Source organism: Triturus cristatus, chromosome 12 (assembly GCF_964204655.1).
Source record: "Triturus cristatus chromosome 12, aTriCri1.1, whole genome shotgun sequence".
Classification (NCBI taxonomy): Eukaryota; Metazoa; Chordata; class Amphibia; order Caudata; family Salamandridae; genus Triturus; species Triturus cristatus.
Genome location: NC_140595.1, coordinates 124,963,891 through 124,989,832, shown reverse-complemented (window position 1 = coordinate 124,989,832; position 25,942 = coordinate 124,963,891). Strand labels below are relative to the sequence as shown.

The window sequence follows — 25,942 nt, the reverse complement described above, 5'->3', positions numbered from 1 at the left end:
TATGTTGTTGTTAAGGTGGCGTAGGTCAACACACAACCAAATGTATTGGTTGCTACGTCTGGCCATGACTAATGGGGAAATCCAGTTAGATGCTTCAATTGGTTCTTTGACCCCACAAGAAACCAACTTCTCAAGTTCTATGGAAACATCATCCCTTACCGTGAAAGGGATGTTTTATACCTTGTGCACTTTGGAAATCACGTTTTCTTTTAGAACACTCTTGTGCTTGGATCCTTTCAATTTCACTAATTTGCCATCAAAAACCATAGGAAACTTTTTTGTCAACTCTTTTCCCATTTGTGGACCTTCATCTATTACCAAAACTTGTTCCTGATTGTTTAGATTGAGGACCATGTGCAAATTACCCTGGTCAAACCACTCCAGCAATGGGGTTCCACTCTTAGCAACATATAATTTGCCTCTAGCATGTCTGTTCTTAAATTTAAAAGTAAACTATCGGAACCCAATAATATCGATACGTTCTCCAATTTAACCTTCAGGGTTGATGTCTGAGTCCAGAAGTTTGACTCCCACTGTATGTACAAATTTGTTTTTCCAAAGATCCTCAGTGATGCTTGTATAAGGGGATCCAGAATCTGCATAGATTTTTAAAAACACCCCACCAATGGTCATACAACATACGAGTTTTGATTGTGGTGTTACTACTCAGACTGGCTACTTTGGTTTTTCTTTTTTAATTCTTTCAGGTATGAGGTTGTGAACTGGAACCTCCATGTTTAGGTTTCACCTGCACAGCACTTGCGCTGTGCTCATGAAATCTATTGTATTCAATATTAATCTTAAAAGGGGCTTACATCCCGCTCTCCTGCCATTGTTTGCTTGTCATTGGTTCCTGTGCTTGCCACTTTTCCTCCTTTTCTATTGGCTGTAGTATAACACCACTCAAATTACTTACATATTTCACTATGCTAATTCACCACTAATGAATAGCATACTACCCGCCGAAAACAGCGCTTCAACACCCCATCAAGGGTAGCAAGTGCTATATAAATGCAAACATTTTTCCCTCTTCTATCCCTCCAATATCCTTCTCAATCCAAATAACTGATTAACATATCCACCACTAAAATCACTTTCATATTTCACTATACTAAGTCACCACTAATCCTTTATGGGTAGCATGCTGCTTGCCGAAAAAAGCGCTTCAACGCCTCGTCAGGGGTAGTGAGCGCTATATAAATGTAATTACAATACAATACAATATTGTGTGGAACCAGAAGTGGAATGTGGGGGATTTAGTTTACGCTAAGAAACCAGTTTGGGCACCTACAGGTAAATCCAAATTCTGAGGTCCGAAACGTATCATTTGTGTGAAGAAGAATGTGGTTGAGCGACGGAGAGGTGTGGAGTATGTTCGAGTTGGTGAAGTGCGGGGAAAATGATTCTCCCCCGAATGATGCCACTTTAGGTTCTTCATCTTCTTCACCATCCTCGTTACCATTGCTGGGTGCTAATAAGGCAAATGATTCACATGTAAACTATGCAGAATCCAGTCTTGGAGGCGTTTGTAGTGGTTCTCGTTCAAGAAGGGCACAGTTGTAGGTGGAAGACTATGAATTGCATTAAAAAGGTGAAGAGTTCTGTTAACTGTGGAATTTTATCTAATGTTGATCATATGCCTAGTCTGAACATTTCTGCATACCTATGTATATCATTGTACTATATGCATTCGCACTGGTGTGTTAATTGGTTCCATATAGCTTTGCATAGCTCATCATACAATTTTGATTATATGAGTTCTGCATATTCCCTTACTAATGCATTTCTTTGAACTTTTTACTGATAGTTTCCTTTTTATTATTAATTTATTGTTCCATTTTCTTTTCTTTCTTCTTTCATGTATAATATATGTTTTCTTCCATGTATAGAATAATGATTACAATTCCTTAAGGAGGAAGATGTGGTGTAACCTGCATTTTTCTTGGGTCAGTGATGCTATTCTATTCTATGACTACCTTTAGGGGTGCCATGGTTACGATGAGAATGTTAAGAGGTGGTTGAAACCAAGGGTGAAGGAGGGACTGTTAAAGAAGCTGTGCAGCAAGTTGGGGGAATAAAGGTACTTGGAAACTGCAACTGACTTGTTGTTTCTACTTAACAAAGTGACCCAGTGTCAATGCTTAATTTGAGCCTGTAGTGTCTAGTGCTTGGCACCAGCACTTAAATGTCAACTCCAGCACTTATGACTGTCTGCCACATAGTGGGTCCAGAGCCACAACTAGAGCCAGTTTTCGGGGGGGGGGGGGCTACTAAAAATTTCGGGGGGGCGGGCCTAATTCTTCCACCAATAGGCAGAGTGGAGATGAAGGGGTGAAAAAACAACAAAGCTTTGTTAACATGTAAATGGTCTTTTAAAGACCTGTGAAGTACTTTGGTGCGGCTGCGATAAGCTCAAAAACTGTCTCTGTGTCAGCCCGGGAAGCTGTCTTAGCCAGGGCTGCCACTCACAACAGTGGGGCTGAAGCCCTTTGAGCCCAATGGGCGTTGCGCGTCTCAATGGGGCTGTTTGTCTGCTTTAGAGATGAGCATAACAACCGTTGTTTATTATTTAATATAGATTAAAAATCACTAGTACCTACCACCCAAGCCATTCTTAGAGCTTTGGGGGCCTGAGATAGTCTAAATTGTCACACTTGTAGGATTGTGGTGGTTTGGTATTAGCATTGGCAGTGTTGGCAGCAGCGATGGGTGGTGCAAGCTGAAGTGGCCTCCTGATAAGGGCCCTGGCACTTATGTTTTTTACAAATTAAGCACTACTCAGTGTCTTGTGGGCAAAAAGCCTTCTTTCTGCAACTGACCCATTACATGATCTTAGCCAAGTTATGTTGTCCACAGTATTTAACAAATGCTGACATTAAGTACATATTTAGCACAAATTGAATGGTCTACAGACGCTCAGAAAATTGTGGGTGTTACCCATGTCAATGGAGCCTATTTCATCGACCTTGATGAGTTGAAAATCTGAGTTGACCAGGGAGAATTTTACTGACAGACCAAATAAAATATTTGCAAAAGAGCTTCTACCCAGTTAACTTTCTTACATGTCGCTGAAGTAAATCATTTGCTCGCATACCGCAAAGTGAATCAATTCTGGGCACTCAGAGAATTTGGTAGATAATAAACTACATCCGTGGATAACATAATTTGCTAAAGTGGGGATTCAGAACTACTGCTTTCGAAACATATAGTTTAGTAGTTAGTATCTTCTGCTGTTAAATAATTTGATCTGCATAATTGGAGGATGTCTTTGAACAACAGCCAAAGAAAGCTCATTTGTATGATCACAAAAAGATCAAAGCACAACGCGCGAAGTCTGGTTGCATAATTTGAGGCTGTCTTTGAACGACCGTCATTCTTATCATTCATTTGCCGCCTGCGTGCTCTGTGCATTTAGAAAGCAGCTCAGGATGGGCTCAGATTCAGATGTATACAGCATTGCCCATTTAGATTAGCGGGTCTCATCATGCATGTGTGTCTTTTGCTTTCTTGCCCTAAGTGCGCCAGGTATGCCCATACGTGGGTCCTGGGCTCACTGTGCCACTGGAATCAAGCCATCCTGGCTGAAGACGGCTGAAATGCCAGAAACCGGTCCTAGGATGCTTGTTTCCGGTCCAGGGAAGACATGGCTTGCCAGTTCGGGCTGGACTGTTCCCATGAGGCACAGGGTCAAGACTGATTTGCATATGGCCAGGTCTAAACTGGGGTGGCATGGTGAGTAAAAGAATGATGGATTTAACCCAGATCTCTTGACTGAGGGTGAATGTTTTGATTTGTTCTGCATCCCGTCCATCATTTGTGTGTCTTTTGCTTTCTCATCATGCATGGCTGCACCGAGCGCCGGCCGTCGGAAGACACGTCTTTCCTCTGATTGGTCCTCGAGTGGACTCTTGTGTAGATTTACCCAAAGAAATTGGATGCCGGGCCAGGCGTTCAGCGAGCGTCTGATTTACGTAATGTGAGGGAAACCATGCTGGCCCGGGAGCCCCCGGCAGCATGACGTCAAGGGATAATCCACTTTAATGACTCGGGGGTGGTGGGGAGGACGGGAGACGCTGTGAGGAAATTAGCGTTTGGAGTTTGACTGATCGTGGTTCAAAGCTTGGCTTCTAAGAGCGAAGGCACGCGGGGTTTAGTAATAGCAGTGGACTGTAGTTAGACTTCCACTGGGGGGGCCTCTCAGGTTCCAAGGCCCACCCACGTCCCAAGCATATGGCTGTCCTTGAGGTGGCCGGCGGCTTTATAGGGACGGATGAGGGGTCAATTGAGATAGTTAGTTTGACAAGGGGCTGTCACAGGCTTTCAGAACTCCCGCATCGCATCTCTGATCTCATCCCGGATCCGGTGCAAGTCTAAATTGTGTAGTCCGTGGTATTTGCGTTGTTTCACGACAAGGTGCAAGGATGATGTATTTTAAAGCCCTCTAAAAAGGGGCTCGATCACACGGAAAAGGGAAATTAACAGAGGAAGGAGAAAGGGCCCAAAAAGAGAAATCAGAAAACATGTCAACAGTGGGCGGCAAAAGAAAATCCTCAGTGCTATTTATTCGTTCCCCTCTTTTATTTAAAAAATAAATGAAAATGCACCGGAAAATATATAAAAGGCATGCTTATTCACGTGTGCTGCAGGGAACAAAGGTGTGCCACAGATTAAAAACGCACTGTCTGGATATCCCTTTCCAAAGCCTCTTTCGTTGTTGCCGCATAATTCTTTGATGCACAGCAGATACCGGAAGAGTGTGCCCTCGGGGCAATGGAGCAGTGGTTGAGGGGCAGTGATGGGCAGTGTCCGTCTTTGCTAAAGGTCGGGATTACAATATTTAGTCAATGTCGCAGTGCCAGGAATAACCCATAGACTTAAAAATACCATATATCAAGTTCACTATCATATATCTGTCCTAGCTTCTCATTGGCCTTTGGTGAAAGGCAGGACAACTCAGTGGGTTTGAGCCCAGATAGCTAAGAATCTAGTCTACCTTCCACAAATATGAAGTCGGTGAAAAACCATCACCAATAAAGAACAGGAGTTGTGTGCAGAATAATAGCTGATATTTTGGAGAAACAAGATTGTAATTATCTACATCTTCTTGACCAGTTAATGGAGGTTAGGGAGAATACGCTATTTATTGTCCCAAACTCAGGATACAGTTCGGGTGAATGGGCAAACTTACTTCTCTGTCTAGTACCAAAGCCGTTTGAGGAGGACAGTTGATGCTGAAATGGGGATAGCACAATGATGCCTGTCCGAGCGCTGAAGGACCCTTCAAGTGCCTGACTGTCTCAACATGTCCTAGTCATGATTAACATTTTTCTTGGTGGCAGAACCCACAAAATTGCGAACACCCAGTGAACCCAAGTTTGGGCTGGCAAACTGAGATTAGGGTACGGTCAAAGCGTAAGTTCACTATAGAGTAACTCACGAACAACTGTGGGTAAATGGTTATTAATCGGAGCAACCATCCTCAACCAATACAATCGCATAAGAACTAAGTATATAAGTAAATCCTCTATGCCGCCTTCTGGAGACCACTTAAAGTACAAAGATGCTGGTCAAGGAAGCCAGTCATGATTGTGTTCTGACGGCACTGACAGGGCTCAGGCTCAACCAAGGTACAAGCTACATTTTAAACACAAATGCCAACCAGAAAGAGTCGGTCTTCTGTTTTTTTTTCTTCTGCCCTCCAGGCTTTTGGCAAGGCTATTGGGACAGTCTGACACCAAATGGTCAAAGAATTTGGATTTGGCCAGGGAGAAATCTGGCCATAATGGCCAGGGCCTCTCTATTGCTCTCCAGTGCCCAGTTCCAGGCAGGAGTACCAATTTCAAGAATCTTGCTGAAATGATGTGCTGGGTCTGGGTTGCTCACCCCACAAACCCACCAGATACGTATGGGGTCTCAGTAGAGCAGTATGCAGCAAATCACGTCTTCAAGGAGGACCAAAACAACCCAAACACAGCTGTCATATTGTTGAGTTACTCACTGTGCCCTCCACTGGATGCCAATCTCATTGCACAAGCCTATTAGTCAAGCAACACACATCAAACATTCTGCAGATTTGAAGCTCGCAGAAAACAGGTTATTGGTGAAAGGAAAGACAAAGGATAGAGGAATTTCATTGGAGGCAACTTGTAGGCCTTCGCCCCTTGAGGGTAGATGTAACAAGCATTGTCAGGGCTTGCCTTTGTGACGTGTTTGCTTTGCCAATGCTTTTTGCCAGTCCTGTGTTGCAACAGTAATACAGACAAGGAAAAACGGTGTGATGGCGGCCGTTTCATTCTCTCGGCATGTGTATGCAAGATTACGTACACGAGTGCAGGCGCACACCTAAGGAATGACGTGAGTGCATTGTTTTTTTACTGATCCTAGAGGCTAAATGCCATTTGGATCTGTAAATATATAATATAATTTTAGCGGCGCGAAAGTGGTATTTGTACAGCGGAGTGGCTTGGCAGCAAATGGTAGCTGCCTGCCCCTACCAAAAAAAAATCAAAAAAATCTTACGGACCCTGAGGAATGGGTTGGGAGTAACTACAGGGAGTGGACATGGGCAAGGGAGCAATTGAAGATCATGAGGCTGGGCCATGGGAGGCCCCCCCAAAAATTGTGGTGCGGATAATAATGGACGAGCTTGGGTGTAGGGATAAGCAAACAACACAGAGTGGTGGGAGCAGGTGCATGAGGGAGTAGAACGAGGGAGAGAGCTAGATACACATGCACTTTCTTGGCTTTCTGAACAAAAAAATTAATTGCCTAAATGCCAGCAGTGGAAGGATACAAGTCAGCCAATCAAAATGATGGTAATTCGACTGTGCTCCTGGGGTGGGACAAACCCAAGAAGAGGATGGCAATCCATTGAATAAGAAGCAACCAAATGAGAGTAATATCAAAGTCAGTTAATGAACAGGCTGTGAGCCCACCGAAGGTGTTTGGTAGCGTCGACAAGAGGCTATTACCTACAGACAGCTAAGAGCTGCCTGGTTGGCTAGACCTAAAACATACTGTAAGTGATTGGTAGTTGCTGGATGGATATACCTAGATGTGGTTAAATACCAAAATGGAGAACACCAGGTCGTTCAGTCTCCATTTTGGTGAAAATACAAAATAAGGAAGAACTTTTTATAATCAAAATCTGAAGATTTTTCACCAAAGTAGTAACAGAGAAGGAACAGGACTAAGGGTCCAGTAAGAAAAAAGGGTATCATCATAATGTCTTAGGGGCATATTATAAAGCACGACGTTAACATTATCGCCGCTTTAGCGGCAGTTGCGGCGATAATGGGCTTGATAATATGCCGCAGAGAATTCCAATAGAAGCCCATGGTGACACCAGAACATGGGCTTCTATGGCAATTCTCAAGGGCATATTATCAAGCCCATTATCGCAGCTTTTGCGGCAGTTTTCTGCCCCTAAAGCGGCGATAATGTTAACGCCGTTTCTTGATAATATGTCCCTTCGATTCTAAATTTTGAGCATGTTAACCTTTTCAGAGGACAAAAAAGAGGTGTGTGGTATCCTAAGGGCAATTGATCATGAAAGTCTGTTTTTTATGTTGTGTGCCTTCCCTGTTACAGTGCACACAGTCAGCGCCCAAATGTTATCACGGATCACTCTACAATTACATTTCTTCCTGTGATCTGTGCTACAGGTTCATCTTTTCATCTACTTTTTATTGCCACATGATACTTGTTGTAGCTTTAGGCTGCTTCGAACATGCCTATGAATACAAACTTTATGAAACGCGTGTACATTAAAACATAGAGTTTCACACACAGGGTCTAGTTTATTCCACCAATGATGGAACAGCTTTCATTGGGCTGGAGGAGCACGTTAAGTCTGCCATCCTGCAGGCCCTGTGGTTATCTCTGTACCATCAAAGAAGCCAAGTCAAACCAGTTCGGTTACAAGGTACAGAAAGTTTGGTGAATGATCACCATTGGTTTTGATGGCAGGTCACCAAACTTTTAACTTTTTCAGTCTTTCAGAAACAAGCTCACAAAACTGGAGTTTGCTCTGAATGAACAAAATGAATCACCCCGACAATCTTTGAGATTTTCCCCAGGGTTAGGTAATATTATTGCGGTTTTTTTCTGTCCTTCCCCTCCATGCTTTTCCTAACGGGGATGGACAGAAACCAAAATCTCATCACGCTGTTCTGCTCTAAATAGAGTTGGTAGTGGTATGGCTTTACTCTAACGCCCCTAATCTGTCCAAATGTAAGACTACGTTTTTGGTCGACGGTGCCAACGGGAACCCTGCCAACAGAACACCTATTATCCACCCATCTCTGAATGAGGTGGGCAGATTGAGAGTTTGCCGGACAGGTTACTCCGTCGCATTTGCCATGGATATCCCTCTCTGACAAAATTTAAATCAGCATGAAAATTTATGAGTTAACACATGTCCTTGGATACAATCTTAATACTAAAATTTGAGTTAAGTTCTGAAGACAACTGAGCTATAAATCCAGAAAAAAACTAACAGCTATTTTCTGGAAATGTAAATACTATTTCAATATCATATTTTATTATATACTAGCATTTGTATAGCCATGTGTACAAGCGGGTGTGGCTTCATAGTACTGTATTGTTATTGTCTGCTTTTGTCATGTCCAGTCTATCAAGCTAGTACTGCCGCTTTGCTGAATAAATGCTTGGATTAATTCAAAAAATAAATGCAGCCTGTTAGACCTGTCCGCCTTAGGTTGGTCTTTCCCGAAACATTTTGCTAGTTCTGCTGGAGATTTTCGACTACCATCCTGGCGGCTAAGTCCATATGGTAAACATCTTCACCGTGGTTTCGCTCCAAGGCTATCCTACAACAACGCTTCCTCCCTGGACACTCCTGCAGCCTTCCCCCACTGAACTTCTACCTTCTCAGACTTAACTTGCCACTTTGACACGGTCTAGAGCAACCAGATGTCCGCAGTTGGCGGTTTATTCTTTTAGGGGGCTATTTTGAACCTTAAACTTTTCAAATTCAAAACTCTGCTTCTACTCAGTGGATATTTGTTGATTTGGTGTCAAATAATTTATTTTAATGTACTCTATTTTTCTAAGTTGGTTTGGGTTTTTTCCATTGTTGTGTTTTCACTTTATTGTTGTTTGTGTGCTGCATAAACACTTTACAGATTGCCTGTAAGTTAAGCCTGACTGCTTTTTGTGCCAAGCTACCCAAGGTTAAGCACAGGTTAATTTAATGACTTATTGTGGTTCACCCTGCAAGGGCTTGTGGCTGTTGCTTGACTAGGTCTCACACCCCAGTCAACCAACAACCACATTTCTCACACATCCCTATATTGCAGTTTGCATAGCTCAAATGCCTTTTGGGGTATAAATAAAAAAAGCACGTTGAACCGCAAGAAAAAATCCTGTAATACTCACATAGGAGAATCTTCCAAGGCTCATTTCCACAGATTTGCACTTGGCTTACCTGCATACGTCCACCAGGAGCCTAAGGGTAAACAAACAAATGCAAATAGTCATGTTGTTAGTTTGAGGAATTTGTTTTTTTTCTTTTTTTCAGGAGTGCGTTTTCCCCCAGTATTTTTCCTCGAATCACAGGTCAACAGCTACCATGTAACTTCATAGTAAATAAGTGCTAGCCTTGCGGTAACTCAATAACTTATTTTACTCATAAATCCCCCTGACCTGCTCACTTCTGGGTAGATTAGTGAACAATCTGGACAAAATCCATGTTCTGAACTTTGAGATCTTGTAACCATCCGAGACAATTTAGGGTTTAGCATATTATTATAAACGAACAAACACGTGTTTCCATCGAGACTAGGCTCCCTGCAAAGACTTTGGACACACATCAAAGGATGTAGAACCATGTGGCCAGGGACACAGTTGGCTTGAAGAAACGTTTCCATCCACCCTGCTAAGAAGGCTTTGAACTCACTTCTTGTCAAATGAAGGGGACAATTCAAAAATACTAAACCATTTTGTGTGCTGGGTACCTCAGTTAAAGAGACAGTCTTACGGTGCTTAATTTGTGCAGGTGTTTACAGGTGGCACACACGGACTCATTTTTGTGGACCAAGTATTGCAAGAGAACCTTTACATTTCCTCTTGTGATCTAGCTGCAAATTCATCTTTTCATTCTATTGGTATTGCCACATGATACTTGGAGCAGCTTTAGGCTGCTTCGAACATGTCTACAAATACAAACTTACTAAAACAATGTACATTTAAACATAGAATTTCAGACCCAGTGCCTGATGTATTGTTTGACCGATGGAGCAGCGCCCATCGGGATGGCGGAGTACATTAAGTCTGACATCCCCATGGTTATTTTTCTCTGTATCTTGAAGAGAGCCACTATCAAAGAGGTTTGGCTTCAAGGGAAGGTCTGAAGTAGATTTCCAAACAACTTGAAAGTTGTATTTGTCCTTCATGGAATTCATATTTGTAAACTTTTTTAAGGTCTCAGAGGTATCAGAGGTTGGACAATTTCATGGCACCAAAAATGCAACAAAACTGGCATTTTAACTTTTCAAACTCAACCTGCTAACCAGACACATAGGGTCGACCTCCTACAATCTGCTAGCTACATGCCTGTTCAAATACACCAGCGTGGCTGTAGTTCTCTCTGCATACAAGCCCCTTCTATGTAAAATCTCCTTACTTTGCCTTAAACATGAACAAAAATTCTTACAGTTTTTCCCGGCCCTGAACACCAACCTAAACCCCAACGGCAATATAAACTCCCAGGGATGACGTGATTCGACGCAATGACGAGGCCTTTTGATGTTCCACCTAAAATAAATTCTGCATTCATTTTTCCTATGCATGTGTGCTTTGAAGCAGCACATGCCTTATAAACAAACCACAAATAGCATAATATAGTCATTTTATGATTAAGTGACAACCTTTTTTAATATCAATTCTTTTTATTAATTCTGCAATCAGAAACATAAAAAACGTGTCATACATTTTCCCATGTATCATGTATCAGTCACATATCTGCAACTAAAGAGTGAATAAATCAGTAGAATATAACTGACAATCTTAAAGACATTGCGCCATGTCTCAAAAATGTAACGTGTACCATTATCTGGCAGCACTTACAAGTCACATACAGAAAAAATCAAATACCACCTGCAAAAGTGCCTACATCACAAGTGCAGAAACTGAGCCAAACATGCAGATTGGTGTTCCATTCGTGAGACCTACAGGGTCTGCCTAGGGCGGTGTCATCAAATGCATTGCAGACTAGGGTTTAGGGTCCACGACAGATTCAGGTTTGGAAATTCCCATTATCTGATATCATACCCAGTATAGCTTATCATGACTCCTCTGTGGAGCCCTGTCCATGTGATTCTTCAACTTCTCAGTCTCTCTTGCATATTTTATTTTTCTGTAAATTACATTCTGCTCCTTTTGAAGCAGTTTGAATTCCCTTACTGAGGCACCTGAACATCAGGAGCTGTAGACCCGCCTTGTGTTACCTGCAGCTATTGCAAACTGAGCATATATGTTTGATGGTATATACATTTTTATCTGCTGCATTTCAATTGAGAAAGCAAGTGGGAAAAAAAACGTTTGCCTCTGCGCGCCCCGCGGCAAGGGCTGTCTAAGCAGGATAGGGTTTTTTTCCCATTCTTTTGCACACAGCACTTTTTTGCGTATCAGTGTTTTTATAGGCATATAGTATTTTTTGGGTATATGCCTCCTTGTATTGCTGGTAATTCTGGAATATGATCTGGAAAGCACCTTTTAGAATTTCTGTGTTTTATCCGCACCTAGCACTTTCTTGATATATGCTCGCTTTGTATTGCTGTTCTTCTTGGCATATGCCTTTGCTTGCTGCGCCGAGTGGGCATTGTCACATCCTTTTTTGTAGCATATTTGTTGTTTATTTATGCAATGCTAATTTGTGCCATAAGAATTATAACCTTATTGTTTTTTAACTTCTTATAGATTTTAAATTGTGTTTGAATGTCTTTTATGGTGTATCTTTGGTATACCGAATAAAGATTATTTGACTTTACAACGGAGGCATTTAAATACTCCATGAATATTAATACAATGCAGACAGTAATCCCTCCCCCCAGCGCCTTGAGACCCTCGCGGGTATGTAGTGCGCTTTACAAATGATTGATTGAAATGATTGATTGATTGATTGATTAATCATCTTCCAGTGGACATGGACGAGGCTGAGTGTCTGTAAATTTGACCCCGTAAGGTAATGGGTAACATAAGAACATGCTTAGTGAAAATGGTAGTATGTGTCTGAGACTGACTTCAGGGGGGAGAGATGGTGGCCCTGGGCATTTCATTGTTGAGCCGGAGGGGTGGGGGGCGGTTTTGTCACTGGGGGCCGGTTTTGCAGCAGTGCTGCAATATCAGCCCACTGTAACAAAAGCGGGAGCGCTGGTTCTAACTAGCATCCTCCCTCCCCCCTCCCCACAGCTTTAGCGCTGGTGGCGCCCGGTGCGACAATCACTTTTGGTGCCCCCACGTTCCATGACTGCCTCCGCAGACTCTCTCACTACCACCAGGCAAAAGTGCCCCTCATCTCTCCAATCATAATATGTTGCTAAACACAGCGCCCCCCTCCACAGGTCAGTGCCCAGTGCAACTGCACCTGTCGCACTGCCCAAAAGCCGGCCCTGCCTCGCCTCCCCAGCTCCCGGGGCCGGTCGAGCAACAATCTGCCAAGAATGGTTGCTGTTCCCAATCCGGCTGTGGTGGCAACATCTTCTTTAAAAAGGACCAAGATGGGCACAATAAAGTAACCTGCCGTAATCAGCAACTAGTGCTATACGGCGGTGCACTTAATTCACACTGACTTGGTCCTGACGAAGTGCCATTGACCCCTTCTGGGGCAGATGGGGCACGAAACATGTTGACCACATTCACTTAAGACTAGCCCTTAGGGAACATTATTTCCTACACAGGGCTTCTTCACAATTTTAATAAGGTTGGAGCTACCTCAATAATTAAAACTTGAATTTAGTAGGACTGCTCAAAAACCTTTTTTATCCATCTCACTCCTAATGCATCACCTGGCCCTCACACCCACACGCACCCATACGGCTTCTTCAAAAGATCCCCGATAAAGAGCCCCGGTTTCGGGAGCCCGTCAGGCATTGCAGCGCTGGCCAGACGAGGGGCAAATGCCCAAATGATGAAGCATGACATCCCTTGGGGTGTGTGAGGGCATTTCGAAGAAAGACCTGTGCTTTCCATTCCTCCCTTTCCCCCTGTCTTAGACAGCACCCCTAGGAACTGCTCATTCCTTATCTACACAATAAAGTAACAACACACCAACAGCACAGAGCTTTAAAATAATTAAGCTAGGATGTGGGCAGAATTAATTCCCCCCCATCAGTAGCTAGTCAAAAATAGCTCTTCCCCAGACTAATCAAAACAGTTAAACATTACTATCTAGAAACTCCCTGTCTTTACAAACAGCATCTAGAAGCCAGAGATGCCTGCTAGTAAACATGCATTCATTAATAGTACTCTTCCACTTCAGTATCGTTACCTCCACAACCTAATCTGAGAAACGGACAAGATGTCTCCTGTTTCTCTCCAAGTTGGTCATTCATATGAGCTGTAAATGTCAGATACCTATTGCCTTTATTGATCCAAGGTTAAAATGCTTCCAGTGGTTCCTCGCAGCTATGCCAGGTGATAAAAATGGTCACTATGAATCTAAACCAGCATTTAATGTTCTCGTAAAAAGGAGCCATCTCATGATATACATGGCACAACCATTGCCCATGGGAGTTTCAGCTGCCTCATTTATTTATCTTGAAGTCGCTGAAACACAGCACAAGTTAGCAGGGCGCTCATAAAACTCCCACAAGGATGTATACAATATTGTTTTTCCTTTTTAATCAGTTTCCTCGGACATAAGCAGTACTTCATTCATGTTGTCAGAGAAGATTCATATAGCCTTAGAGCTCTACCGGCCATTAAAGGCCTGCTCCAGCGTTAAAGGCCCGAGCCAAAGGGAGCGGGCCTTTAATGGCCGGTAGAGCCTGCTACGGAGGGCTCTAAGGCTATTAGAACATTCCGCCTCTAGAGGTCAGAATGTTCTAATTAGTGAAAACAAACGTGTCTCGGAGCCGGAGGGATTTTAAATCCCATCAGGCTCCGAGAGGCCTCTGTTCACCGCAAAAGCTGTGAACAAAGTCAAACATCGGATTGTTGGAGCACCGGGCTTCTGCCAGCCATTAGAAGCCCGGAGCACTCCATAGTTTTCAATGGAGCTCCCAGCATTCCAATGTTCTAATGGGGGTTAATAAGGGATAGATTGCCCTTATCACTAATTGTTCCATAAAGGCTGCTAAACTGCAATTCGTTTATAAGAAGCGCTGCTCCTTGTTGATGTCCTAAGTCCCCTGGGAGGAGGATGGCAGTCGTCCATCTTTGGTTATGAAGGATCAAGACATGTTACTCAAACAGCTCCTAGAACAATATGAATGGATAGTAACGATGACAATGAATACATTATGGCCTGTAAATCCTGCACATATTTTGTTCAGTAACGTCCTCTGATGTCATCGAGGGGTCAAAGTCCATAAGACATTATCTACTTAACCCCCAGTGGCATTGGGGATTTGATGCCCCAGGCATGTTGTAAGGTGTTATAATGAGCCTAGGTTGGTGGTGGGCCTAGAGAAGTGGGATGAGTCTTGTACATGGGAATGCAAATCCTTGGCAACCTTGGTACAGTGTCTTAGAGTGGGTAGAAGAATTGAGCAGGACAGCCGGTACAAATAACATGCCGCTGACATGGGCCGGTTCCAAGATATAGGTGAAGGTGATGAGTTCAAGGCGAGTTGGAGTAACCTGTTATGATGATGGATGCACCGCACACAAGAACCCTCAAATACATCCCTCGGATATCTGATAGAGCGACTAGAGAATCTAAAGCTCATGCTCACGCGCTCCTTAAAATCTTTAAAGAGCCTCAGATTGCAGGATCCTTGAATTCAAAACTCCTCACCTGGAGAAGCAGTGGGTTTACACCAGGAACACCAGGAACATCTGCATTGAGCTAATGTATGTGACATCTGAGAAGTGAATTAAAACACCTCAAATTCTAAAAAATGTGCATGGAACCAACTTTTTAAAATTGTTCCCTGCACTGTCCCAAACAGTGCTGTAGCAGACAGGACCCTTTACAAGTCATGCTGGTGGTATCTGCGAAGTACAGTGGTTTTTAGAAACATAGATAAAGTACCCTGTGGCTGCTTTAACTGCCATCTCTGAACTAAATCCCTTACAAAGTGGCACATATCTAAAATCCTTACATTTTCATTTTGCTGTCATAGGAATAAAGCCACATTGAAGTTCCATGAGCATTTCGCAAAACATAGTAAAAGGGGAGTCACACACCTTAAGTCACTTGGAATATTTTTTATGTTTCTGAGCATTAGTGGCAAAAGAAAACTATGTATTGATAAAAATAAAAATAATACGTCCAAGGCAATAAGTTACAGGAAGCGTTGCAGGCTACTCTCAGAGTGGTTCCATTGATTCATCACACCGCACTACATATCAGCGTAAAGATGGTGTAGAGGCCCTGGTTTGAGCAAATCAACTCTGCCAAGTTACAAAAGAAGCTACTCCACTTTCTTGCATTTGTAGATGTGGCAATGTTCCAATTCTAATCAGTAGCGGCCTGTGCAAGTAAGTGCGGTGAGGCGGGGTCAAAGTGACAAATGAATGAATAGGGAATGTAAAATAAATAAATAAAACCACTTACATTGCACTCACCACATCGCCGAGTTGGACCACCCCCCCACCGCGCTTACCTGTACGGTCCGCTACTGAATACTTTTACACTTTCTCCTTTTATAACATTTTTCTTGTACGATCTCTTCTGTCTCCATTCTTCTATCTCTAGAATACTATTCTCACTCCCCTCTCCTGCTCATCCTGACACCCATTTCACTTTCACCACAAAATCCCCCTTTCTCTGCCTGCCATTCTATCATCACAGGCATTACAGCGCCCTGGCACAATCTCCTGTCCTTTAGATTATGGTCATCTGAAGGTGAAAGAAAGACTCCATTTTGAGAGAAATGGGCTAAACTTGCTTGTAGTGCAATTGCTTTCAAAGTACTTTCATGTTGGGCGTACACATTGGAATGTTGAGAGCTCCGTTGAAGACAACAGAGTAGCTCTGGGCTTCTAATGGCTTGAATGAGCCTGGAGCTACAACATTCCACTGTTTGTCTTCATTGGAAGCAGTCTACCCATAGTGGGTGGAACGTTCTAATAGCCTTTTAGTCCTTATGCCTCAGGCTATACAGGTTGTTAAAGGCCCTCACCCTCGTTTAGGCTCTCGCCTGCATCTCGGTCCAATAACTCGGGTTCAGGGCCTTTAATAGCAGGCTATAGGGCTATATTATTCGTCCAGCCAGGATTGAGTTATCAGGAGACTTACACACATTTAACAGGTTACGAGGTGTACTCCAACAACCCAGTCCTTCATGTGCTTATGCCAAGCATGTTTTAGCCAAAGCAAATACCGCTCACTCTACAAAACTATTGGATTTGTCACTACTTGTTTCCATATATATAGTCTTAACTATACCCCTTGCTGTACACCACAAGACCTTATGTTCCCTACTAAATCAATCTGTGCTCCAAGTCCAGATTTTGCGAGCACTTTCCAAATCTATACAGTGAAATAAAAACACACCAAAACAAAACCTGTAATATGGCTAGTAAATGTTTAAAGTTGTTTAATGTAAGTTACTTTCAAAATAGGCCCTCTGGGCTGCTACCAAGCAGACCCCTGATCTCTTGACTGAAGAGGACAGAGGATATGGCCAATCACTGTGCACTGTCAGAACAATTTTACATGAAAGGAATTTGAATAAAGGATCGCCCTGCTTCAATGAATAACTTAGTGTAATTACGGCGTTCTCACAGATATGCTTTTAATACTCAGCACTGACACTGTCGGAAGTCATGGCTCAGACCCTGGTCAGGGGCCAACAGTGTAGACAGGAGCCAATGGGCAACAACCATTTGGTTGAAGTGGTTTTGTCACTGGTGCCTTGGGTCTAACCCTACTATGGCTCTGAAAACGGGGCCTTTCACACTTGACTTTCAGGGTAGCAGGCTGAGCTATCAGTGGCTTCTCAAGGAGGTAGAGTGGGGTGAATGAGCTCAGAACTCAACAATCAACCAACAGACACAATAATTTAATGTCTAGTCCAGTACCTGGTTATAGGAAAACAACAAACTCCCAATCACAAAACAATTCTATAGACAATAGCATTCAACTTAGGACACAAGCCAGTAACACTTGTGGTACTTCTCTGATGTGACGCTACATGTTCTGGGCCGCCTCATGCTAAACCCTCAATTGGTGTCCCCAAGATGGCTGTCCCACCCAGTAGTTATGGTAAAATCAGGAATAAGGCACAGGTGCAGTCTCAAATGTCATGCATTAGATAAATGTGCACTCAGTTCACTTTCAAGACTCTTACTCGTGGTGGTAAAGGGGGTAAAATAATAGTTTGTGGTGCTCCACAAGAGCACATCTGGCAGACTTATATTCCATCCCATGGCCCGGCCCACGGCCTGCGAGGATAGCCTCAAAGATACTGTGCAGGCCGGTTAGAGCCCCCTCTCTGTGCTCACAGCTGCCCGGATCTAACTCTGTAGTTCAGCTGCCTTGGCACATTGAGAGTAGATGTGGCCCGACTGCTGCGTCTCTGTTCAACCATGAAGCAGGTCTGGGCCTTCAATCGGGGTGTGCGGTAATTAAGGCAAACGCTGGCCCATTCAAACTGAAGTTGTCTTCACTGCTGATATCTTCACCGCAGATGCCGCACCGACCGGCCCGATTCAGGCAGTTGTAGCCCTGATAGGGTTGATGTCATCAACATGGCACGTGGAGTTCCGACCTGGCCGGACCTGGAAGTTGTAGCCAGGGTCATGTTGATGTCTTCAACACAGCAGGTGCAGCCCCGACTGGACTGGAACAGGTAGTTGTAGCCCCAATAGGGTCAATGTTAACACTTCAGATTCAGCCCGACAAAGTTGGAACAGGCCATTGTATCCCATCAGATCTGAGAAACAGGTTGTCAGACACCACCAGCCCTGGTCACAAGCGGTCCTTTGAGCACTCTGTGGAGCACTCCCTTCCTTCCTCTTGAGGGACATGGAACTGGAACAAAGTGAGGTTGTTTGGTTCCCACTTGTGCACACATTTTCCAGACAGGGGATGTGGATCCACTGCCTCAAACTTCAGAACCGGTTTGAGGGGGTTCTCTTTTCAGCTGTCCATCTCAGACTGCTCGCCAGACACCGCCGTCATGTAGAGTGACGCTTCTCACAGCAGGTAGCCCTGAGGCTGTTGCCAGATTGGAGCACGCACAACACAGACACAATGAAGTATGAGGTTTCTGACCTGACTGTTCTCAGCCATTGAAGCTGTAATCCGTCGTAGACAAAGGGCACGCCTGATGAAGAAACTTCCTCACCTATCTCTATAGAAACTGCAGCGCCACCACTCACCCCTGCAGTGCTCAGGAAGAACTTATAGGCACCTCCTTGCTAAGAAAGCTCCTCATGGAGTTTCTGAGGGTGGTCCCATTCCCATCCCTCTCACTGTAGTGTCTGATCCCCAGTCTCCAGCTACAGGAATGCAAACAATCCTGCCCTACTGTCTATGGAAGCTGTTCTCATCCTTGTATTGTGCTATGCCAAGTAGGAGCATCCAAAATTGATCCCACTGGTCTCACTATTCAGGCTCATAGCTCATTACTGCTCATGTACTACACACACATGCACTAGACATGTATACAGGATCCCAGCACAGGGTTCTGGGCAGGCACGTAACAGTGGAACTCACCTAAGAAGGCTTTGTAGGCCATACTCTCAGTGAAACTGGTGAAAAAGGTCTGGTCGCACTATCAGTCTCTCAAACAAGGGATGCTGTTGTCACCCCCTTATGTGCTATTGGCAGAACAGGACAGCAGTCCTCTATCTACTATGATGGCATCCATGGTGCGCCCCTCCAGATCAAAGGAAAATTCCAGGACTTCATATAGTCCGGCACTGGCCGAGGTCTCCGCAGACATGCTTAGATTAGCTTGATGATAGGCCCAAAATAAAAAGTCAGGTTACAACCTGTAAATGCTGTACGGCACACAAGGTAGGAGGTCATGCCTCTCTATACTATGCGTGCGAAATTCCTGCCTCAACAGCATGTGACATCAGATCTCAACAAAAGCCACTTGTTACAGCATATTTAGAAATCAGAGCTTGCTTGTAATTAGTTACTGTATCACAGCTACATCTGATGTCACAGACAACCTGATATTTTGAAATGGAACGGATATATTAGCACTCTATGTATTATGAACAACTGTGTTACATGCTACATGTGCTCAGTTCGCTAACGCCAGTGGATCATCATTGACAGACATCGATTAAACGTGATCATTAAAACCACAAAACAGAGACAAGAGGGATGCCTCAATGTTGCAGGAAAACTTTATTGATTGAAGCACAACAGTAACTGTTAATTACAGTTATTGCAATCTCTGATTACAGATTACTTCGTAATAAGATTCTTCAAGACCTCGGACCAGATGTCCTAAATTCCTATTTTGCATTTCCTAAATAGCGGTTCCGTAGGAAGCGCTATTTAGGAAATGCAAAATGTTATGTACAAAATTTGCCATTTCCCAATAGCGGTTCCTACAGAGTAGAAATCGCTATTAGGAAATCGCAAACAGGAAATGCTATTGCATTCCCACCTATGGGCCAAATAGGAAATGGTTTGCTTTTCCTAAATTTAGATTTTCTAGTAGGAAATCACAATTTAGGAAATCCAAACTCAAGGATGCCTCTGGGCTTATGGCCCCCTGGAGGCTCCCCGAAATTCGTAGTACACATGTAAGTGCACATATGCCCTAGGGGCATATGTATGCTTCATGTCACATTAAAAAATTCATTTTTTAATTTTTCACATAGTTACCATTGACTTTGATTCGATGGTAATAGCACTTTCTAAATGCACAATTCGCATTTAGGAAGTGCTTTGTACATGTGCATTAGGAATCGCAAATAGATAATCCCTATTTGCGTTTCCTAAATCTCTGTCGCAAATTGCGATTACTTCCGGGTACAAATCTTAAATCACTACTGGTTTTTGGCCTTTGGACATATGAAAAGGCACTTTTGCATTTCTTAACGGGCTGAAATTGCAAATCGGCCATTAAGAAATGCAAAAAGGGCCGGGAGGGCTGTGTGCAACCCATAAACGCCTGGTATCTTAAAAACGAGGATCTTAGGAAAAAGCTTTCCAGCTCCATCACTCAATATTTTGAACACAACGTCGGGTCGGTGAGCTCCTCGGTCACTCTCTGGGAAGCCTTTAAAACGGTGCTCAGGGGAGAGGCCTTATCGGCCATCGCGGGCAGCCGTAAGGAACGGGTGGCACAGATTACCTCCGTGGAATCGGACCTAGGGGGGTTGGAGGAGTCGGCATGCGCTGACAGTGAGCCGGAGGCGCAGCACCTGCTGCGACTCAAAACTGCAGAGTACAGGGAGCTTGTCGCGCAGCCTGCCCAAGCGGCGGCCAGACACAGGGCGGGTAGGATCTACGACCAGGGCGACAAAGCAGGCAAACTAATAGCCTGGCTAGACAAAAAACAGCGGACTAACAAAGTGGTACCAGAAATACGAACGGCTACCGGGGACATGGTTACAGAGCCCAGGGAGATCACAGCGTAATTCGCAAGGCACTTCCGGCAGGTCTATAGTAGAGGGTCCGACCGTCCGGAGGAGGACTCGGTCGCCCTGCTTACTGACATTCGTATGCCAAGCCTGTCGGACGCAGACCGGGATGCCCTGGAGGCTCCACTCGCCACGGCCGAACTGGAGCGTGCGATAACGGACCTTCGCTCGGGCAAAGCTTATGGACCTAATGGTCTCCCAATCGAGCTTTACAAGCTCAAACCTGACGCCCTTAGTCTACACCTCAAGCAGATGTTTGAGGAGAGCAGAGCGACGGGAAGACTGCCGCGGGACCAACGCCTGGCCACAATTGTGGCCATCCCCAAAGAGGGTAAACCGAGGGAGTCCTGTTCCTCATACAGACCCATCTCATTGCTTAATGCAGAGCCGAAAATACTGGCCAAAGCACTCGCCAACAGGCTCCATTCCGTCCTGCCCACGTTGGTCCATCCGGACCAGTCCGGCTTCATGCCCCAGCGCAACACGGCGCTTAACATTCGACGCCTGAATGGTGTACTGGGGAGGTGCCACATGATGCAAGAGGACGCGGTGGTGGTGTCGCTGGACGCCACCATGGCATTCGACACCCTAGAATGGCCCTACATGATGGCGGTTCTCCGCAAACTGGGCTTCGGGCCACACTTCATAGCCTGGATCCGTCTTCTCTACTTGGAGCCCCTGGCCCAGGTGGTTGTTAACAACAAGGTCTCCGAGGTCTTCGCCCTGGAGAGGGGTACCAGACAGGGCTGCCCGCTCTCACCCCTCTTATTTGCGCTCTCCCTCGAGCCGCTAGCGGCGTGGATCAGGCAGGATGTATACCTCACAGGGATACAATGGGCGGATGGCTGGGAGGACAAAATCTCCCTCTACGCAGACGACATCCTTCTCTACCTGTCCAAACCACGAAGGTCTATTGTGGTGGCAATGGATATTCTCACCAACTTCGGGAAGAACTCGGGGTTCCGCATCAACTGGAGCAAGTCTCTCCTATACGTCCTCCATGGCAGCCCCCCCAGGCTGCCTAGCGACTGCCCGCTCACCGTTGCGGAGGACGGATTCAAATACCTCGGAGTTTTCATCTCCACTGACAAGTCCATTCTGTATGAAAGGAATCTACTACCCCCCTTGCGCCGGCTCCAACGCGACTCAAGGACTTGGCAGAAGCTTCCTATATCCCTGCTGGGCCGTGCGGCCCTTTTAAAATGATGGCACTCCCTCGGTTTATTTACGCCCTCCAAAACTATCCGGACCTAGTACCGAACTCTTACTTTACGGCAATAGAGGCGGCGCAGCGAGCCCTCCTCTGGTCCGGTACACCTAGAATAGCGTTGCATAAACTCACGCTGGGATGGTATGACGGAGGGATAGCACTCCCTGATATCCGCAAGTATTACTGGGCCGCTCACTTATCTGCGATAAACCAGGGGACGTACAGTGACGGTAACGACCCGGCTTACGGGATGGATAGATGGTTACTCCCGGGTGGGAACTATGAGGTTGCGCTCTATTCTAAACTTGGTAAACATCAGCTCACTGGGCCGACGAAACATTCTGTGCAAATATGGCATGCGGCACAGCGTAAACTAGGTTGGTCCGATACTCTTACCTTTGCCACTCCATTGTGGGCATCGGAGAGACTGGGCAGCTTGGGGCACACCAAGGGGTTCCATAGCTGGGACCTTATTGGCATCTCCCAGGTCAAAGATTTGTGGGGGCCCGAGGGGATCAGACCCTTTTCGTACCTTCAGGACACATACGACCTGGCCCGCACTGAATACTTCAGATACATGCAGATTAGGCACTCCCTCCAGTCCCACATACCACCAGGAACTAAGCCCCCACAGGCCTCCCCACTCGAGGATAGGTTGTTGGGTGGTCACATGCCGGAGCACGCCATCTCCCTCACATATAAAAAACTAATCAATAATTCCCCTGACCCACTCGGGTCCCTAAAAGAGAAATGGGTGGCGGATGGACTTGAGATTGACGATGAGGAATGGGTATGGGCGCTGGCGTCCCCTAGAGAGGTGGCAATTTCGGCCAGATTCCGGCTCATACAACTGAAGATATTGCACAGAGTATACATCTCTTGCACTAGACTGCAGGCGATGGGACGGGGGGGGAGGGATTGTGCAGGCGGGGCTGCGGAGAGACCGGCTCCTTCTTCCATATCCTGTGGGACTGCCCGAGTGTGCGGAGGTACTGGAGGAGGGTGATGTCTTGCATGCAGGAGGTATGGGAGGTAGAGATACGCCCGGAGGCGAAGAGATGCCTCCTCAACATATGGGAACCCACGGACCTGCCGGTGAAAGGGAAACTCTGGGTCACACTGGGGCAAATGGTGGCTAAAAGGAACATTGCCCGCCTCTGGGGTGCACCCGCTCCGCCGAAATTGGCCGAATGGCAAAGAGACATGGACTGGTGTATGCTGCAGGAAAAGACTGTATACACGGCACGAGGGTGCCCCCGGAAGTGGGGAGAGGTGTGGTCCAAATGGAATGAATACAGAGGTTACATCTGTGAGCCCCCGCAGGCTCGCTGCTCCGGCTTAGAGGCCATAGACTAACATATTGACCGCTCCTAGCTAATTCACAGTAAACTCTAACTCATACTGTCTCTGTGTGTCACCGGTGTTCGAATGACGTTAATGCGATTCCATTGACCATGTTGTTGATTTGTTTATTTCTGCAAATAAAAAGAAATTTAAAAAAAAAAAAAAAAAAGAAAATAGAGTGTTTTCATAAGTATGCTACCTCATAGAAAGGAAAAACTGCATTGTAGCTTTACCACAATCCCAGCGAGTGTAAGAGTGGCACTTGAACTCTCAGTTTGTTTTGACAGTCTAGTGAAGGAAATGTGATTATATCAAAATGACTGCTTCTCTTACAGTTGCTTTATCCAGTGTAGAATGTGTTCATTGTTTATACATTTAATAAAGACTCCAATAATTGAAAAAAAAAAAAAAAAAAAAAAAAGAAATGCAAAAAGCTTTTATACATCTGGCCCATATTGCCTACACAAAATTGACAAAAATCCAAATTCCTCTCATAAAAATTCCTTGGTTGCAGTTACGGTACTTAAACGATTAAACAAAATGGAAACAGCGTTCAGGGGCTCTTGTTTTATGCAGTATGTTAATTTTAGGACTGGGGTCCCACTGTATAGTCAAATCCAAAGAGTCTTTCTGTGGTATCACAAAAATGTCCAGGGCAAATTTACACATAATAGCCTGAAGGGCAGATTATTTCTGTATCTGTTAGTGGTTCTGAAAATGCCACTTAGTTTTACTATTCAGCAGGTCAAAGAGCCCACCTGTAGCTGATTTGACATTACATCTGTATTGGCCCGTCTTTGTCTACTGATTCTAAATTATTGTCTTAAAAATGTAAAATCTCCTCCAATCGAATAAATTGTAGTCAATACATTTTGAATTATCAGATGGTGATATGAGTGTTTTAATTTCATCTTTCCCACTTGTGTAAATTGTGTGATCCTGAGCGGATCATTTTCTTTCAATGTGTCTCAGTTCTCTTGCTTATGAATATGAGGCCTACAAGAAGAGACTTGCCAGGGTCAGAAGGTGGTACATAAAAAAGCACTTTTCTTTTTGACCTTGGATCCTCGGTATCCCATAAATGCAAATTTTCCGTTTCCGTCCCTAGGTACTCTAATGTAACTGTGGAGATAGAGTGTGTTCCTACATCTCAGAAATAAGCAGCGTGATGTTCAGCCATGGCCAAGGTATAGAAGTCCAGATAATCTTTCGGATTCTGGAAGCACAAAAACCCTAGCTGGCCTAAGTGCAAAGCCAGTGTTCTGAAGGCACTTTGAGCTCTGCCAGACCTACCTATATGTTATAAAGTACCGCCATGCATGTTACAAGGAGATATTTAGCCGTCAAGCAGTACTGTGGCCATACAGAGGACTTAGAAAGCAAAGGTCCCAAGAAGGGCATCTGGAGTTCATGAACTGAATTTATTTAAATATTAAAATGCCATTCGCTTTGTCCTCAGAAATGCTTTTAGCGCTGGGTGACAGATGCTAGGTAACATCTCATCTCAAGATTTATGCTTCACTCATTTTTTTTTTTTTTTATTAATTTTTCCTTAAGTGGTCATAGTAGTAAGTTTTATATTACAGCTCAGTGTCAATTTTGAGTAAATCCAGCTACCAAAAACATTGCTTCATAGCATTATAATTAGGTTAACAGTAACACAGGTGAAAGGAAAAACTGGTAGCCTAATACACTTAAGTTGTGGTCAAGAAATTAAGTTAAATCCCTGCCCTGTGCAATGTAAACCCAGCATCACACCACATTTATATATATCGAACACCACGGATTGCTGAATAGGGCACTCACCTCCACCGCCAGCGGGCACCAACGAGATGCCCTGGCAGAACACCAGGACTGCCAGCACCCAGCCAGAAGGTGCCAGGCTCGCAGGAGACATCTCTGCAGCTCTTTCGGTGGCCCTGCTCTGCCTCTCCGTGCCCACCGGTGCATCCGCTGCCAGGGTCGCACTAGTCACCCTGGCATCCAGCGATGTGAACTTTTCTTCTCTCCTCTCAGCTCTCCCCACCCACCTCTATTCAGATTTTTTTTTCTTTCACTCCAAAGCCCAGACGGCGTCACAATTGGCATTCAAGCGGCGGGGGCACGCATCATTAACCCATCGAGGCCCAGCCATAGCCTGGGGAAAGAGACCAATCGCTTGGATAAAGACCCCGGGCACATCAGTCAATCATCGCCGGCGCGTGCACCTGCTAAGATCCAGGACGGGCAGTTCCAAGATTCCCGGCGACCTGTGATGAAAGGTGGGGGAGGGGTCCTGGGAGCAGTTGCCTCAAGTCCTGAACTTTAACTTCCGGCGACCCCCCAATAATCCTACCGTGTGTGCAATGGCGTGTGCTCCACTGAATAACAAAGCCGCTTTATGGGAGCCTCTGGGGGCAAGGCAAACTTTCGCCCTGCGACTGTCCTGCTAGAAACGCTTAGCACAGCGCTTTGCAGGAATATCACATGCTGTTCGCATTGTTACCCTTCTGAACTCTGGTGTGTGCGCTGCAGGCCCATGGAAGGCGAGAGTGTGCGAGTGTGCAACGCGGGCCTTATTCACACGCCCGCGGCGGCCTCTCTGCCTCCTGAACCTGCTGAGTTACATTTGGGTAGTTGTGTTACCACCTTCACTTTCTAACCAGA

The 25,942-nt window shown here is 45.0% G+C and overlaps 1 protein-coding gene across 3 annotated transcripts in view; it reads right to left on the bottom strand.

Moving 5' to 3' along the window:
- Window positions 1–25,681, bottom strand: part of CA14 (carbonic anhydrase 14) — a 181,361-nt gene extending 155,680 nt beyond the window's left edge. The window contains exons 1-2 of one of the 3 annotated variants that reach the window (XM_085638099.1): window positions 25,103–25,681; window positions 9,400–9,469 (exon numbers count right to left, since the gene is read on the bottom strand). In XM_085638099.1, coding sequence (XP_085494225.1) covers window positions 9,400–9,469; window positions 25,103–25,246 — 214 coding nt within the window. In that variant the 5' untranslated portion in view covers window positions 25,247–25,681. The remainder of the gene's footprint in view (window positions 1–9,399; window positions 9,470–25,102) is intronic. The other 2 variants (XM_085638098.1, XM_085638100.1) reach the window with 2 other exon arrangements.
- Between the last annotated feature and the right edge of the window lie 261 nt (window positions 25,682–25,942).